The sequence below is a fragment of the Schistocerca gregaria genome, chromosome X (assembly GCF_023897955.1).
Source record: "Schistocerca gregaria isolate iqSchGreg1 chromosome X, iqSchGreg1.2, whole genome shotgun sequence".
NCBI classification, from domain to species: domain Eukaryota; kingdom Metazoa; phylum Arthropoda; class Insecta; order Orthoptera; family Acrididae; genus Schistocerca; species Schistocerca gregaria.
Window position 1 is genome coordinate 532,110,110 of NC_064931.1, and position 18,141 is coordinate 532,128,250.

Sequence of the window (18,141 nt, forward strand, 5' to 3'; positions counted from 1 at the left end):
AAGGCGTTTCTGCAGTTCTAGGGTGTGCTCATCCCAACTGAATTTATTATCAAGTTGTAATCCCAGGATTAAATAATTTCAGCACCCCCATTGGGAAGCTGACACACACACACACACACACACACACACACACACACACACACACACACACACACGGGAGGCCTCGAATCTCACCAATTTTAATCTTCTTCTTGATAAACTATGTCTTGGCCTCACTGAATAGGACTTCAGCTTGTTGAACTGCCTGACCTACATTCTCCACTTTTGAGAATGTTGTATCATCTGTAAACTTCAAGGTCAGACCAATGGAGCCTGTATCATTTACGAAAATTAAGAATAGCATAGGCCCTATCACGGAATAAATAAAGAATGTGATGGAGAAGCTGGGCTGTCATGCGCCTGATAGCCGAAACAGCGCTTCTCTAGTAGCAGGACTGACATAGGTCTATCAGTCCCCCCCAGATCTGAATTCCTACGGGTTTATTCTTTATGAACAATTAAAATAGACGATACAAAACAGAAAAACTTGATAGCGTCAGCTAGGTACAACTAACATGCAGTCAGGTTACAATCTTATTATCCTTTACGGAAGTATATATCAACACGTGGTTTGTGATTAACTCAAATGTTAATATATATATACCTCATGGTTCAAACCACACACTTCAGCTCCAATGAAATCACTTAGGACATCAAAAACAATCAATATAAATTAATTGATGGGCAACAAAACAGCGAACACACTTAAACAGCTACCATGTATACCCTACGTAATGAATTCTATGCGTTACACATGTCCTTACAAATAATACTAATCTCTGTTTTACTGTCTTACAACCATAAAACATTCTGCTTCTGATTTGGAACAGCCATAAATGTGCCGCTGTTAACAGCAACAAAATAGTTTAATGAAGTCAAACTATTAGAACTTTTTTATGCTTACTTTGTTCCACTTTCTCCCATTACGCAAACACCTCTGGGATTTCCGTGATGACAAATTCACTAAACCATGTATTCAAATTCAGAAGTAAACAACTAATCCACTCCCGCTAAAAATGTACTTTTCAAAGATGTTATTGTATTAGTCAAAGTATCACCACAATATACCACAGCAGACCAGACGCCTCGATTTTGTTGCCTACTGCGCCAGCGGCCAGTAAGTTAAACTGTTGAGATCGACGCAATCGTGAAAGCGAAAGCGAATAGTAGTTGTTTATTTTGGTTTGTACAATGGCTTTTACAAATGGGAGTGCAGCATAGCGCAATAGATTGCAGCAACAAGAAGAAGAAGATACCTCATCTGTCTTTTTTTATGTTTAATTAAGAAACCTCTGAGGTACATACAATAATGTTACTAAAGAGTATCGTGAGGTTTCGCTTGCAAACTACATGTAGTAGTAGTATTAGTAGCTTTATTCATCAGTAGATAGGACATGTCAAAGTATTTACAAATTTAAATCAATTTAAAATGAGCTAATTCGTACACTCATATATTTACATACTTCTAATTAGCGATAATGATTAGATTTACTCCTGGCATACAATAGTTTTTTTTACAAATGACTTATTAAATAAAGTAATGCCACATTGTTCACTCATATCTTACTATCAGCCACTGCACACACTATACACTCATATCACTTCACTCATTGCGCGCGCGCGCGCGCGCGCACACACACACACACACACACACACACACACACACACACACACACACAGGTGATCTCTGGGCTATTTTCTGTACTGCAACTTTCCATTTGCTATCCTGAAAAATTGAGTCAGCATCCCTCAATAACGAGTGAGATGTTGGGCTCAGAAAGAGGAAGATGCGTTAGTATTGTGCGATTCATAGCTTGGAGGAGTATTTCTAGAAAGGAAAAAAAGAAGGAAAAGAAACCTAAAGTGAAGGTGTTAGGTGGAATGTTGGCTTTTTTATAATCATTATTATTATTAGTTATTCCTATAATATTTTTTATCAAACCCCTATTCTGTTTTAGTGAGGTAATCCTTCAGTGTATAAAATATATTGCATAACAGGCACCTTTTTTGCTACCTTTAAAATAAGTGTATTTTTGCAATTTCTTTAATCTCTTTTGTTAATTTATTGTACAGCTTTATTCCTTGGTAGAAAATGCTGTTTTGATTTTTATGTTTATTTTTTCTTGGTAAATGTAAGTTGAGTCTATCTCTTGTTGCATGGTCATGGACAGAGCTGTTTGTGCAATAATTACCAATGTTGTTTTTGATGTGTACAACTGCTGGCAAATGTATTCACATAGATCAGTTAAAATCCCCAGTGTTCTGATCAGATCTTGGGATCTGATCTTTACAATGACCTCGACTAGTATTTTTGGTTATTATTCTTAGGGCTCTTTTCTGGAGTTTGAAAACTGTGTTCATATTTTGCTCATTTGTTCCCCAAAAAAGAATTCCATAGCTAATAATTGAAAGTACGTATGAATAATATGTAACTAAAGACGCTGAGTGTTACACACGGATGATAGGATTCTAAGGGCATAACATGCTGATGACATTCTGTTAGCAAGTACCTTTGTGTGTTCACACCACTTCAACTGAGAATCAATATTCATTCCTAGAAATTTTGCATTCGTTACACAGCCTATAGAGGTGCCAGCTACATTTTATTTAACATCCTCATTTTTCCTCTTCAAACTGAAATTCATGGCATTAGTTTTCTTTATGTTCTATGTCACTTTATTACTTATTAACCAATCATAAACTTCCTTGCGAGTTTCATTTGCATTCTCGGCAAGCTCTCTTGTTTTCTCAGTGACTATAACATTGCTGTCATCAACGAAGAGGATTTTTTTACCATGAGTAGCACTACTGGGAAAGGCATTGATGTATATCAGGAACAGTATTGGTTCTAATATGCTACCTTGCGTAACCCCTATATTAATGTATTTTTGTTCTGATAAGTGTTTTACTACATGTTTAGATCTATTTGAAGTATGTGTTATCTCTACTCTTTGTACCCTATCTGTTGGGTATCATCGAAACCAGTCGTTAGCTACCCCTCTTATTCCTAATGCTTCTAATTTATTTAATAGAATCTTGTGGTCGACTGTATCAAACGCCTTAGAAAGATCCAAAAGTGTGCATGTGACACACTCATCTTTATCAAGAGCATCAAGTAGAACTTTTGTGAATTCTATTATGGCTGACTTCAGAAACCAAACTGTGATTTGCTTAAATGATTGTGTTTATACAGGTAATTCATTAATCTGTCTTTCATAGTTGCTTCTATTATTTTTGAGAATGCTGACAGCAGGGAAATGGGCCAGTAATTTTCTACGTCTTCTGCATTATTCTATATTGATGATTAATGTTTAGTTTTAGGAGCAGAAAATGGCTATTGAACAGGAGACTAGAAGATCTTTAGAAAAAAGACCCATTTTACCTTTATAATAAAGTTAACTTTTGTCCACTACACGTCGAACAAAACCACTTCATGAACGCAGCCAATAATAAACTTGTGTGGAATGCAGTTAACCACATTGTTTGACATTTTAAATATGCCACCTCAACTGACGATGAAGAGGAAACTGCCACAAAAGTTCGACATTCCGCCTAAAGCTGTAAAACACTCCTATGGCACAGAAGAAGCCACTTCAACTCGCCATACATCAGTGCCAGATTCATCTGAATCGTCAACACCGATCTGCTTTGACGATGAAGTGGTAAAATTATGTGCAGTTATTTGTTTCTACAAAAAGCATGTGGAGTATCAGAATGTGCTGATCGCTGGACTTAGTGTAAAACTGTTACAGAACAAGGAAAGTGCCTATCATTTTAAATACAGACAGTGACAAAAGTTGTATAAGAAGGACCAAGTGAAGAAGGACAAACAAATTTTGAAAACTATAGGATCTCGAAAGTCACATAAAGATGCCCTTGACTTGTTGTTAAGCCAGGTTAGGATGCCATCTGCAAGATGGAAAGACGAAAATAAGCTGTTTGCTCTAAATTTATTGTATTTTTTGTGAGGACTTGTTGTGTTTCCATCAGACCGTACATTAGAGGAATGTGGAAGGCATACAAGTAAAATGTGGGACAAGTGACAATATGTTCCATCTTTTAAAGCAGAAGTTTCAGCATGTCTCCGATACTGATAGACTAGTGCACATGTCATTGGATGAATGGTCTCTAATGGCAAATTTAACGTATGACACCATTTCTGACAGTGTTACTGGCTTTGAAGACTTGAGGTTTACACTCACAGTATATTTCTCCCACTATTTGGCAGTTTCTTGTCTCACTTAGAACAATTTAAAGATGAAGGTCTAACTTGTGGCAACAGGTGACGATATCTAAAACACAGTAGGCCTATAGAACGACAAATAGGGGCGTCGATCCCATTTGCATGTGGAGGTACATGTCTGTGCTTCTTATGTGTGAATGTATGTTTTTACATTTCGTTGATATCAATGTGGTAAGCTGCAGTTCTATCCAAAGTCAAAGTGTTTCTTCACGAATGAGTTTTAACTTGCCACTGGATTCATGATTTTTATCTCTATCTGGGCGTATTTTAGAATCATTTTTAGAAACGTCTATGTCTTCTGATATCACACAAACTCTTGGAGGGAAAAAATTTGTTAAATATTTCTAAATCACGTAGATGCAAAACAAACATTCTGCTTACGACGCATCTGAAGTTCTCGCCGCTTTGAGCTCTAGTGCCACTCCAGCTGTCAAACGGTAACAGCTTTTACAGCAGTGAGGGTCGTGACTGCTTCGTTAGACTGTGGTATCACGGAACGTAGAGGCCTGTCGAGATGTAACGATCTGTCTGCGCAAAAGTCTACGCACATAACCTTTGTGCAGAAGCATCATTATGTGAGAAAAGGGGTTTTGCGCAGATATCAGATATGCGCAAGACTGTAAGTTGCAGTTGGAGGTATGAAAGTAATTCCTCGAATTTGTGGGTTCAGATAACAACTGTGTACACAAACTGGAGCGTACAGACAGGAGATCGTCCCAAATTTGGCGCTAAAACGTGTGAGTTGGCTGTTTGTTCACTACCATGTTTCTCGTCTGTTTTTGCAAAATAACTTTAAAAATGACAGATACACGTCAGTGTTCTAGATAGTTCTTTGCCGAATTTATCGAAATGTATTGTGAACTGTGTTTTATTCATCGCATGATGTACAGTAGCAATCCAATTGGTTTGCTTACAGGAGACATGTCAAAAGTTTATAAAACAGTTACAATGATTTTTACATTAATAAATAATAGCACCATAATAAATAACAATACTATAAGGATGTTTCTTGGAACGTGTAACACATTGTATCCAGCTCAAATATCCAGTTTGTCCCGCACAAATTCATCCACTCAGTGTCAGTATCTCACATAGCTTTCTTTTAAGTATAAGAACGGCAGAGTTAACACTTTAAGTTTTCTAAATAATGGTCGACATGGTTCTTTGTGATTTGCAGTGCACATATTTCACATAATTGTTTTCTGTATTTTTAGTATCTGCACTATGTTTGTCGATTTACCCCAAAAAACAATACCATACCTAATGATGGATTCGAAGTAGCTTGTATATGCTACTTTTCGTGTGTCCATGTCAGTTGTAGGTGATAATATTTGCATTGCACATGCAAAGCTGCTCAGGTTGTTTGCCACATATTCAATGTATACCTGCCAGCTCAAATTCTTATCTACATTTAAACCGAAGAATTTGACTGAGTCAACTTCTTCTATACCTTGATTGTTGTGTACAATCTTAATCTGCTCTCATTTTGACTGCTTGATTTTGAACTGCACCACGTGTGTCTTAGATATGTTTAGATTAACCCTTTTCGCTGAAACCAAGTTTCTAAGGAACTAAGGATCACAGATTTGGTAATTTTCTTCCGAACCCTGATATTCAATTAAGACAGAAGTATCATCTGCAAAGCTGATGGGGAGCTCATATTTAATGGTAACTCATTAACATAAAAGAGAAATAGGATTGGGCCTAATATAGAGCCTTTTGAAACACCCTGAGATATATATTTTCTTTTCCTGTCAGAAAAATAATATGCGCCATTTGAAGAAATGATAACGCTTTGCTGTCTGTTGGATAAGTAGGATTTAAGCCATTGTAGGGCACTCCCGCTAATGTCATACTTTTCAAGTTTGTAAACAAGCAATGCATGGTTAACAGAATCAAACACTTTTGTGAGGTCGCAGAAAATTCCTGCCACCTTATTTCTCTTGTCTAATGATGTACTTATTTTCCCAGTGAGACTGATTACTGCATCTATGGTGTTTTTCCCTTGCTGAAAACCAAATTGATTGTTTAGAATAACAGAATATTTGCAGTGAAGTTTTGGATTTGTGCAACAGAAAGTTTTTCAGATATTTTAGATAGAACTGGGAGAATCGAGTTAGGACAACAATTTCCTATGATCTCTTTTTGATCCCTTCTTGAAGGGTGGTTTGACTTCAGTATATTTCAGTACCTCAGTACCTCTTAAAAACATTGATTTATTATTTGAGATAGTGGGTTTGCAATTCCATTGTGTACCACTTAAATAAAATTGGTGGGTATTCCATCCCAACCTGCAGATTTTTTGTTTCTTAATGTTATAATTGCATTTTCTACATCCTCCACAGACACTTTTAAGAATTTTGTAAAGTTTTCACCTAGGCCAAAGGGATTCACTTTGTTCTGATAATCTGTTAATCTACACCAGACTTTTCTATATTTATAAATAAATCATTAAAGCACTCTGGTATTTGAGTTGGATTCGCAATAGTATTTCCACCAATGTCAGTTTTTGAAATTTCTTGGTTAAAGTCTTTAACACCTAACTCAGATTTAATGTCTGACCACACACCCTTTGTCTTATTTTTATGATTTAAAATTAGCCTGTACATGAGTCACACATGTTTGTGACAAATTAAAAACAGAGAATTATGGCGATACGGATAAGAATGCAGCTGCTTGCAATTCTATAACAGAAAAGGAGGAGGAAATTAGTGTTTAACGTCCCATCGACGACGAGGTCATTACAGAAAGTGAACAACCTCGGATTAGAGATGGATGTGGAAGGAAATCGGACATGCCCATTCAAGGGAACCATCCTGACATTTGCCTGAAACATATAACAGAGAAAGTACTAGCTGTTGACGCTACAGTAAACAGGGAAAGAGTACACTATAACAAAAAAATGGTCTGCTTGCCGCAAAAAGCTAAGCAAAGTAATAAAATCTATCCGATGTGATGCCGAGTGATTGCTACCAAACTTTCACTTGGTACTGTCCTTTCCCACGATGTGATGTGTGTTTGTGACAGGGTAGCAACAAAAAGTAGACTTTATTTCTTTTAAAGAAGCTAATAATGGAAGCTCTTGGAACAATGCCTTCAAGGACATAGTTATTATTACATTTCTTTTACTTCTTAATGTAAAATGTGGTTCATAACAAGAGTGATTTAGAAAGGAACTGTAGTATTTGCTACCAAAATAGTGCAAGTAAAACTTTCCAGGTGTAATATGAATCCCTGTCTACAGTTCAGAAGGGAATTATATATTTTAGTGTAAAAGTTCCTCATAGACTTCATACATGCATACATACATAAACTAATACTTGCTCCATAAATCATGAATAAGACAGTTCATAATGATGTGCAACATGTACCTGTAACATAAGTATTCTTTACACTAAATAATTAATTTTTTTACCGTTACTATTTCATATCTAAAAATGTATTCGTTGAGTGGGAGTTGCCATTCAGAACATCTTTTAATTTATTTTTAAATATCTGGAAGACTTTTAATGCTGTTTGGCAAAGAACCAAAGATTTTTGTGGCAGCATAATTCAACCCCTTCTGTGTCAAAGTCAGATTTAACCCAAAATAGTGAAGATCATCTGTTCTTCTAGTGTTGTAGCTTTGCACTTCCCTCTCATTTTTGTATTTGGATGGGTTTTAATAACAAATTTCATAAGTGAATATATGTATTCAAAAGGTAATGTAAATATCCTGAGTTCCTTAAATAAATTTCTGCAAGGTGATCTTGGGTAGGCTCCAGCTATTATTCTGACTACATGCTTTTATGCAATGAATACTTTTTCCCTTAGTGATGAATTATCCGAAAATATGATGACATATGAAAGTAGTGAATGAAAACAGGCACAGTAGGCTAATTTACTTATGTGTTTGTCACCAAAATTTGCAGTAACCCTAATAGCATAAGTAGCTGAACCTAACCAGTTCACCAGGAAAGGAAATTAAAATCTCAGCTTAGAAACAAACCGAACTATGTCTCATTGGCCACATATATAACTTCTAAGAAAATGCTTTGTCTGAGACACGTCCAAAATTGTGAAAAACATGATCTGTAACTTCCAGAACTGAGGCACTGTACTTTACTTGCCTTCATGAAATCATCCTTTAGGACAGCACTAATAGGTCGTGTTAGTTGGATATGATACCAGTCAATGCTTGTTTCGAACCTGCAGTAGCAAGTTCTAGATCCTTGACACTCCTGTTGCCAGTAATCTTAATGTCACCTCAGCCACTCACATGGAGAAATTGCTCTATTCATATAAGTTTTTTCCGTGTCATACTAGGATTTTTGTCATCAGTCAAATGGCATTTGTGTGGTGAAAAGTAAAAATCAGTGATAGAAGATGTGCTAGAAAATATAAACAGTATCTTTCAAGTTGTTCTACGAAAATAAATTCCAATAAAGTATTATCGTGTGAGCCAACAGCCATGTGCAGCGGTAACACCAGTTCCTGTCGAATCACCAAAGTTAAATGCTGTCGGGCTGGCCTAGAATTTGGATGAGCGACCATCCAGTCTACCGAGTGCTGTTGGCAAGTGGGATGCACTCTGTCCTTGTGAGACATACCGGGGAGCTACTTGATTGTGAAGTAGCAGCTCCGGTCTTGTAAACAGCTGGGAGAGCGGTATGCTGACCACATGCCCCTCCATATCCCCATACAGTGACGCCTGTGGGCTGAGGTTGATATGACGCCCAGTTCGATATCATTGGGCCTTCCAAAGCCTGGTCGGACGTAGTTTAGTTTAGTTTAGAATTATCGTGTGACTGTAATCGTCCGTGTAACGCTCGAGAAGCCGCCATAGAGACGTGTAATGCTGAACTCGAACTAAATGTGAAAAATGAAGTATGTAAAGACTTAAAGCAGCTAAAAAGTACATAAAAATGTTAGAGAACATGACTCAGAACACCTGAAATTCCGCAAGTGCTCAACAAGAAAGTGAACATCATTTTGTCTCAAATTACGGAAGAGGGTGGATATGTGTCATGGCAGTTCATACTTCAAGTTGCATGCATTGTGAGCTGCACCGTGAACTTCCGCATGTGATTACAGTGGTCTCTACTTGGAATTTCCACTTTTCCATCCAAAGGCAGGTCATTTAAGTGCTTGCTTGTGTAAGACATCATTCTCCTGCGAGCTGGTTATTGGAGTGTTTTTATTATAAAGCCCATCAATATTTCACACAAGTTTTTCCAGTTCAGTATACAACAAAGGGACATTGTTCCTGGCGATGGGCATTATGAAACCCTAAGAACTTTCTATCCTCAGTGGGGATTTCTACACGTACCAGTTCCTGGCTCTAGCAAGGGATCAGATATCTTTCTAAGTACTCACACTCTGTCAAAGGGTTTAGACATCTGTGGCAAAAATGCCGCGTTATGCTCATTTTTATTTTTTTCCATCGAAAGTAGGCAGGACATGTTTTTCATCCAGATGTAGTGTTGCTTCTCGCATTTGGAGAATAACGATATATCTAAGTGTTTTAGACACTGACCGGCTACACTTCACATCTCCTGGCTTGCTTCTTTTCTCACATACACGCAGACCATAATCGTGAACCACATAAATCGGGTTCTGCCTCCAGAATTTTGGCTGGTCCAGGATAGTGATGGGGAATGAGACGCCTTCAATGTTATAATGCTCTCAAACATTAGCGCCTTGCACATATCTGTACAACACATATCTTTGTAGTGATTTCTAATGCAGGTCAGAAGTGATCATGTGAAGCAATATTTATGCTTTTCTTGTAGACTCTGAACGTTAATACAGGCCTTTTTAGGGGCAATATCTGGAGGAAGAGAGATGAAACTGGACCTCCCATTAACTGGATCAAAAATGTGCAAGTACACATCAAGGTGGAGTACGCAGCTGAGCACCTTATCAGACCCTCTTCCCTTCATATCGGGAAAACGCCTCAATATGACGCTCTGGGTAAAAGTTCCATACCACTCTGCAATTGACGTGTCCTGTGATATCACGCCATCCTTCCCCCAAAGCTTGACAATATTTTCCTCTGCAGCAATATTACTGTCATATTAAGGGGGTGCGACAGCTCGCAGTAGAGAACCGCTTTGCACCTGATGGTGGGAAACTGCTGGGTGTTGATAATTTCAGCGAGCTCCCTTTCCAGCACTGCTTGGCATGCATGAAGAAAGGTAGCTGGATCTCGAACTCCAGCACTGACATAATCAATGTGGGACTACAGGATTCTATCGCAGAAACTACCAGCAACCATAGAGTAGTCTAATATGGCTGCATGATTTACTTGATGTTGTGAACAAGACAGGCAGTAGGGCCGCTACTGCTAGACTGGGGACAGGATTATACAAACGTTGACAGTACTGCCCTGCTTCTGCGAGACTGGGGGCAGTAGCCAGACAGCCAATGACGAGCTGACACAGAGATTAACGGTACCGCTGCGCTATGACTAGGCTGAAGCCAGTAGCCCAACAGACCAGAATGTTACCACTATGCTGGGAATGGTAGCCTGACAGGCCTGGAGAACGTTAGCACAATTCGATGGTTGTGGTATCGTAAACCCAACTCCAGACACATTTTGCAAGGGGCGCAATACTAACTAGGTCACTGAGTAATTCTGAAATGTGTGCATCACAGTGTCTTAAAGTACCATGTCATTTCTCTCTCTCTCTCTCTCTCTCTCTCTCTCTCTCTCTCTCTCTCTCTCTCTCTCACACACACACACACACACACACACTCACACACACACACACACACACACACACCAGATAGTTATAATTAAACTTTACGTATTTAATAAGTTATAACATGGAAACTAATTACCGAACGAGTACCAGACTTGCTAGCATTAACGTCAAGGACAGGGGGAAGAGAAATAATGCAAAACTAATTCAGCTGAAACACTTTTTATGAGTTCCTACGATACATCACATCATCACATAGCAGTGCTGTTACTGCTGCAAAAGGAGCTCAATATGGATTCCATCAGTGTCCAGAAGAGTCTGTAAGCACAGGATTACATTCTGCTCTGAAGAACAAAGCATGTCTGTAGGTATGCTGGCTACCTCTCTTGATATACTCCTCTTTAGATCAGTCCATGCGTGAATTTTCCTCTTGTAAACCCAGTCCTTCATGTAGCCCCACAACCAGAAATCGTAGCCAGTGAAATCAATTGATCGTGCCCGCCAGTCATTTGGAAACTATCGGCTGATAATTCGGTCGTTACTTAATGTGTTTCAGAGAAGTATGCGAACTTCACAAGCAATGTGTGGTTGGGCAGCTTCTTGCATAAAAACTTTTGAGTTCAGTGCGTCTCTCTCCTGTAAGACGGGGGTGACATGCTGGCGAATCGTATCGCACTAATGCTGGATATTCACAGTGCACGTCTTTGGTTCTTGAGCTCCAACCTGTTCAAAAAAGAATGGCCCAATAATAAACGTAGCCATGAAGCCACACCATACGGTAACATTTTCTCGATACAGAGGAACATCATGCACACTCACTGAAGGTGAAGATCTCCTTACTCGGCCATTCTGTGTCTTCTCCTCACCCACCACAGAAAAACAGGCTTCGCCTGTCCATTGGATAGTCCAGGGCGAGCTGTTGTCAATTTCAATTCTTGTGAGAAAGTGGAGAGCGAAGTCAACACGTTATTGTGCATTCTGTGGTGCAATCTGCTGTACGATATGGGTCTTTTATGGATACAATTTGAGAATGGTTCGAAGCACCTTCCATACAGTGGACCTTGGGATGTTCAACTGTCGTGACACAGCACGCGCACTGCCTGACGATCGGAAATTGTGCGCAGCATTGTCTGCCATAGCAACAGCGATTTCATCAACCACCTGCGGTGCACCCAGTCGTTGGCCTCTTCCCAGAGCGATTCTCAGTTCTCCAGTTGATTCGAACTTCTTCATCATGCTCCATACAGCAGGTCTAGAAAGACTGATGAGACAGAAATGAGAAGATATCGTTCAGCCCAGAATATTTATATAGGAGGCATGCACATTTGGGTGCAGGATTATGTGTACCGACACATAAGAAGATGGTGGGACGTTATCAGCAGTATAAGGTGAGAGACAAATTGTGTCAGCAAACCTCTTCTAGGTACCAACCATTCTTGAGAACTGTGTGGCTCGGCACATTACCTGTCGGATCCTGCTGGTGGCTGTCAGTGCCTGCTGGTGTAAGTTCTTCTGGTTTTCAGGCTCAGCTGCATCACATCTGTCACTGACTGCACTTCTTCAAGAGGAGCGCAGACAGCATAAATTAAATACTTACCTGAAGCCTGTAGATAGCATGTGGGAAATAGGAAATGGATAAATAAATACAAAGTTTTTTAAAGAAACTTTTTATTTATTGGTAGGCCAGTCAATAATAACTGTACATATTCTAAAGAATTCATAAATGCATGCTGTCTGCATCTCTTCTTCAGCTGTATGATGGCAGGACATTTTTCTATTTCCAGATTCTGTATAGATGCACACTTACAAATTTTTTGAACCCATGACATCTTCTCACGATCTTTGACATAAACTATGTAGTCTCTATGATCATATGTTCGGAACAATGACACTATATTTTCATATGCTATTTCTTCATCATCCTGGTGGTTTGCGAGTTAAAATCGTGACAAACTCACCGCCTTTTTTCTTGTTTCAGTGTACTACCCTGAGCAAAACGGTTTGTATGAAACAATGATTGTGGAATACCTTGTTAGTACTTGTCCAGTCTTCGAGAATGCAATGAATGTAACATCTTGAAACAAAATTTTTAACATCCGTTGTAAAACCCTTGTGTGTCTGCTGCAGTCTTCACTCTTCGAGGCATCATTGTGTAACGCTCCACATGCTGTGTAATGCCCTTACATTTATACTAATCGTTGTACATTCCCTGTTAGTGACGAGTAGATCATGAGATAGTCATGTAATACTAACATATATGCTACAGTACATGCAGGCAAGTTTTGGAATGATACGATTTCAGCGCGTACGTCGACAGGCCCAGCCTTCACCATCTTGTGTTGCATTGACCAATCTATCACCACTATGGGTGACAACTCCTTAAACTACTGTGGGGTAAGTGTACATCCAGACCACCTCAGTCTCGTAATATGATGTATAGAACCTTGTGTACATGTTGTAGAACAGTTCATATGCATTTCTGTTCCAGTCAAACTGTGTGCCGTATGGAAAAAACTGGGAGTTTAGTTAAACTCTAGCAGTGGCTAGTTTACAGTCGTCAAATACACTCGAATCCTTCTGAAGTTCCTCTTCCTGTCTGTTTACAGCGCCAGAAAAATAAAGCGAGGTGTTTCTAACCGAACAGAAGTCTTAATCGTCTATGCCTGGCGAGATGATAGTGGAAGGATTGGATATTCAAACAACTTCCATGAATGGAAATTTAATGGCAGCTGAACTCCAGAATTCAATACACATAAAAGTTTCAGATTTTCTTCGTCTGATAGAGAAAAATGTGGTACTTTCCATGTCAATTTATGCAGCACAGTTTTATACTCCTCTTCTTCTTGTCCTGGAAGGTATGAGTTATTATCAGTAGCACCTTGAACTAGAATGAGCTCCTACGTAGTGCTCATAATAACATGATTACTGCCATCAAAGAAGTTGCAATGTTACTGATGTCGCCAAAGCAATTTTAGGTGCTAATACCTCTTCCAAATAGAGGAAGTTCTTGTTTGGAAGTTGCAATTCATCTTGATGTTGAATAATAATGCCTATCTCTCCATTATTATTAAACGTTCCTGAGGCAAACGGCTTGTGGGAAAAATATTCCTGACTAAGGATATGCTCGTCATATTGAACTGGAGTTGTTAAATCGAGTGATTTCATGGTGAGATTTAAATCATATTGATTTAAGAAACTCATAATCCTTGTGTGGTATCACTTTCTGCTTCCATTGTACAGTGGTCTTCTGTTGGCTGGGTAGTTATACTTAATACCAACAATGCTACTTCTGATGAAGATGTACTATAATTTCCACATCACAAAAATCGACTAGACTCACCCTCTGATTTATGATCTTCACCTCGAGATGGTCTAATGTTTGAACAGAGACTGGAAGATATATTCGATTACTGGCAACATCTACAGTTTTATAACCGGGGTGTACTGCAAGAAAAAATGATATGGACTAATCTGTCGTTAAGATACGAATTCCACATGAACTGGAGAAAAGTAGTTTGCCATTAACGTTGGCGAACGATCTTTCAGAATTAGAATGAACAAAACAGCATCTCTACCTCAAACTATAGAGTGACACGCAAACAGCTTATTTCGATGCAATTATCAGGAGAAACATCAGACAGAAATATCCACAGAGATATAAATTGAAGCCTTTGAGCGTCAAAAATTGTACAAACCTGGTTGCTGTTGGTGAAGTAATGACACTACTCTTCTGGTGGGCTTCATGAGTCAAAGTAATAGATTGTGCTTAGATTTTTTAACACATACGCACAGTGTGTCCCACATGTCCCATAACATCTAAATTGACAGTTTGCATTTCAGCATCATCTCTGACAACGTATCTCTTGACATCTTGGATTTTTGAGTTATCTGACAAGTTTAAGCAGATCTAGGACGGTTATTCGTAAAATAAGGTTCCCATGGCGCTACAGTCCTGAAAAGCGCTGTTACGGTGGATCCCGGGATTCTGTAGTGTACCTTGGTTCCCCCCACTCCAAATCCCCTCCCTAGCGAGCTGACTGCGGAGCGCAGTCTTGGCTTGGCAGCCGTACATGATGGATCTCCCTCTCGCTTCGCTCGGCAGGTGTAAGCTGCGCTCGGTGATCTGTTTCCGGTCTGCAAAAAACATTGCGCCGGCAGAAATCCATTCCCAGTTATGCGAAATCATGGAGAGAAGTGTATGAGAGTACACCACGTGCGCAAATGGTGCAGAGAGTTCAAGAACGGTCGTACTGACGTCCATGACGAGGTGCGTTCCGGACAGCCATCTGTTTCTGACGAAACAATCGCGAAAGTGGAGGCACCGGTGCTCTCAGATCGAAGAGTGATGGTTCGCGAGCTTTCCGAAATGATCCCTGGTGTCAGCAAAACCTCTATTGACGAAGCATCTAGGGGGTGCTAAGGTTTGCGCGAGGTGGATGCCAAGAATGTTGAGCAAAGACCACAAACGGTAACACGTTGAAGCGGCCCAAGAACTTCTTCAAGATCACGGAACTCATAGCGAGGAATACCTCGACTCCATCGTCACTGGAGACGAGACTTGGGTGCACTACCGCACATCCGAAACCAAAAAACAGTCCAAACGATGGAAGCATCCAGAGTCGCCGAGATCGCGAAAATTCAAACAAACGAAAAGTGTTGGCAAATTAATGGCAACAGTATCTTGGTACAGGAAGGGGGTATTGTTGTGCGAGTTCTTGCACACCAGTACAACAATCGATGCTGCCGGGTACTGCGAGACACTGCAAAAATTGCGCCGTGCAATTCAAAACAGGAGCCGCGCGGTATTAGCCGAGCGGTCTGGGCGCTACAATCATGGACTGAGCGGCTGATCCCAGCGGAGGTTCGAGTCCTCCTTCGGGCATGCGTGTGTGTGTTTGTCCTTAGGATAATTCAGGTTAGGTAGTGTGTAAGCTTAGGGACTGATGACCTTGGCAGTTAAGTCCCATAAGATTTCACACACATACATAAATTCAAAACACGAGGAAGGTTATGCTGTCCAAGGGGGTGGGTTTGCATCAGGATAATGCTTTACAGCACACCACTAATGGCACCAAAGAGCTCATCGCAAAATTTGGATGGGGTATTGTCAGACACCCACCCTACAGCCCAGACTTAGCCCCAAGTGACTACCATCTCCTCCCTGACATGAACACCTGAGTGGAATGCATTTCGGCGACGGAGAAGAGCTGGAAGGAGCGGTTTTCAGGTATCTGCGCGGCATGGCGGCAGATTTTATTTGACTCGCTCATTCAAAGGTTCGTACACCGAATGCAAAAATATATTGACCTCAGTGGCGACTATGTAGAAAAATAGTTTAAAGACTGAACTTTCCGAAAAAAGTACGCATTCATGAAATAAACATGTTTTACAAAGTGAAAAAAATTGGGGAACTTATTTTACGGACACCCCACGTATGTCAGAGAGCAGTCTGTCCGGTAGTATTACTGCGTGTCGTCCATTGATAGTGATTGGGCCAAATACCTCACGAAATAAGCATCAGACTAAAAAACTACAAAGAACGAAACTTGGCTAGCTTTAAGGGGGAAACCAGATGGCGCTATGGTTGGCCCCCTAGATGGCGCTGCCATTGGTCAAACGGATCTCCACTGCCTTTTTTAAAATAGGAACCTCCATATCGACCTTTTCAGCAGTTGGTAAACGACCCATTTTAACATGGGTAATGTATCACGAAGCAAATACCGTCCGCACTGGCGGAATATTACGTGATACCACGTACTTATACGTCTGTGACTATTATAGCGCCATCTATCACAAAGCGAAAAAAGTGGTCCAACTAAAACATTCATATTTCTTTACGTACTACAGGAATATGTAATAAAAAATGGGGGTTCCTATTTTAAAAAACGCAGTTGATATCCGTTTGACCTATAGCAACGCCATCTAGCGCGCCAACCATAGCGCCACCTGGTTTCCCCTTTCAAGCTAGACGAGTTTTGTTCCTTGTAGTTTTTTCGTTTGATACTTATTTCGTGAGATATTTGGCCCGGTCATTATCAATGGACCGCCCTGTATATATACTCTCCAAGCACTTTCCTGGGTGGTTTCAAATATAGTCCTTTACCGATACCGACGGCCTCCAAGGCAATATTATGTCTTTAACACTTATGCAGCTGCTTCTCTGCGTTTCATACATTCTTTACTGTTTTAGTTGTGACAGCGACTCTCTCAGCTAATGAACTATGATTGATAGCACGACAAATGCAGGGGTTATTAACAAAATTATTCCTCCAAATTATGTTAGTATTGGCAACGCCTGCAGCATTTTAATGCGTCTTTTCTTCGTCCTTTCTGCGTCAAGGCACCTTTCGCCACTGCCACCACTGATTGCATGCAATTTTTTTAAGCATCCTATAGGTTTTCTCTTCTTCTTTACTGTTAAACCAGCTGCAATCATAAATTGCTTGAAGATTATTCCAGCACCCACTTTAAGTTTGAGCACAAATGCAGCATTATGTTGTTCTATTCCAGTCTCCTTTCCTTGAAACATCTGTCTCACTTTATCAGCTAGTATTTGATCTGCAATCCAACGATCTTTATTCGAACAGTAAGCAATACCGTGTTCCTTGAGCGTATCGTTTAACATATTAATCCCCTTATCACCATGAGCTAAGCGCTTTTTCGCCTTATTTCCTGGTCCACAAAAATTATATTCAGGGTTATGAAGTTCGACCTTTAGGGTCACGAGAACACTGTCCCACCTCTGCTGTTATGTTTTCTAGCACTCATCTCACACTACTGTGTGATCTGAGGTTTGTGTTATTTATTATATAGCAAATTACGAGCGTTGGTTCAGTTGTGCTTTGATGAGAAGCGAAGCCTCTTCACCAACGCCTTTCTCCCTTGACATCTTATTACCCATGGTGCGAGGAATGCATGCAGTTCAGAGCTTTTCTGTAATTCCTCTGTGCAATTTCTTCACCATCACTGTCCTTTAACACGTCATTGCTATGGCTGTATACTGTATTTATACGATCATTTTCATTGAAATCAATAGATCTCTTCTTAATTGTATTATGAGTAGTGTGACCATACTCGTCAATGATGTGTGGTAGAATGTTCAGCCTTTTGTGAAACCCTTGAAGATTAAATTGCTTCCTCATCTGGTTTTTGATTGTCCTGATCAACGAATGAATA

At 39.8% G+C, this 18,141-nt stretch overlaps 1 protein-coding gene across 2 annotated transcripts in view; it reads right to left on the reverse strand.

Moving 5' to 3' along the window:
• The window catches only part of LOC126297652 (set1/Ash2 histone methyltransferase complex subunit ASH2), a 154,079-nt gene extending 152,974 nt beyond the window's left edge, over nt 1-1,105 (reverse strand). The window contains exon 1 of one of the 2 annotated variants that reach the window (XR_007552559.1): nt 944-1,105. Coding sequence is in view for 1 of the 2 variants with exons in the window: in XM_049988735.1 (XP_049844692.1) it covers nt 944-963 (20 nt within the window). In the remaining variant the exon portion in view is untranslated. The remainder of the gene's footprint in view (nt 1-943) is intronic. The other variant, XM_049988735.1, reaches the window with a different exon arrangement.
• Nucleotides 1,106-18,141: the final 17,036 nt, after the last annotated feature.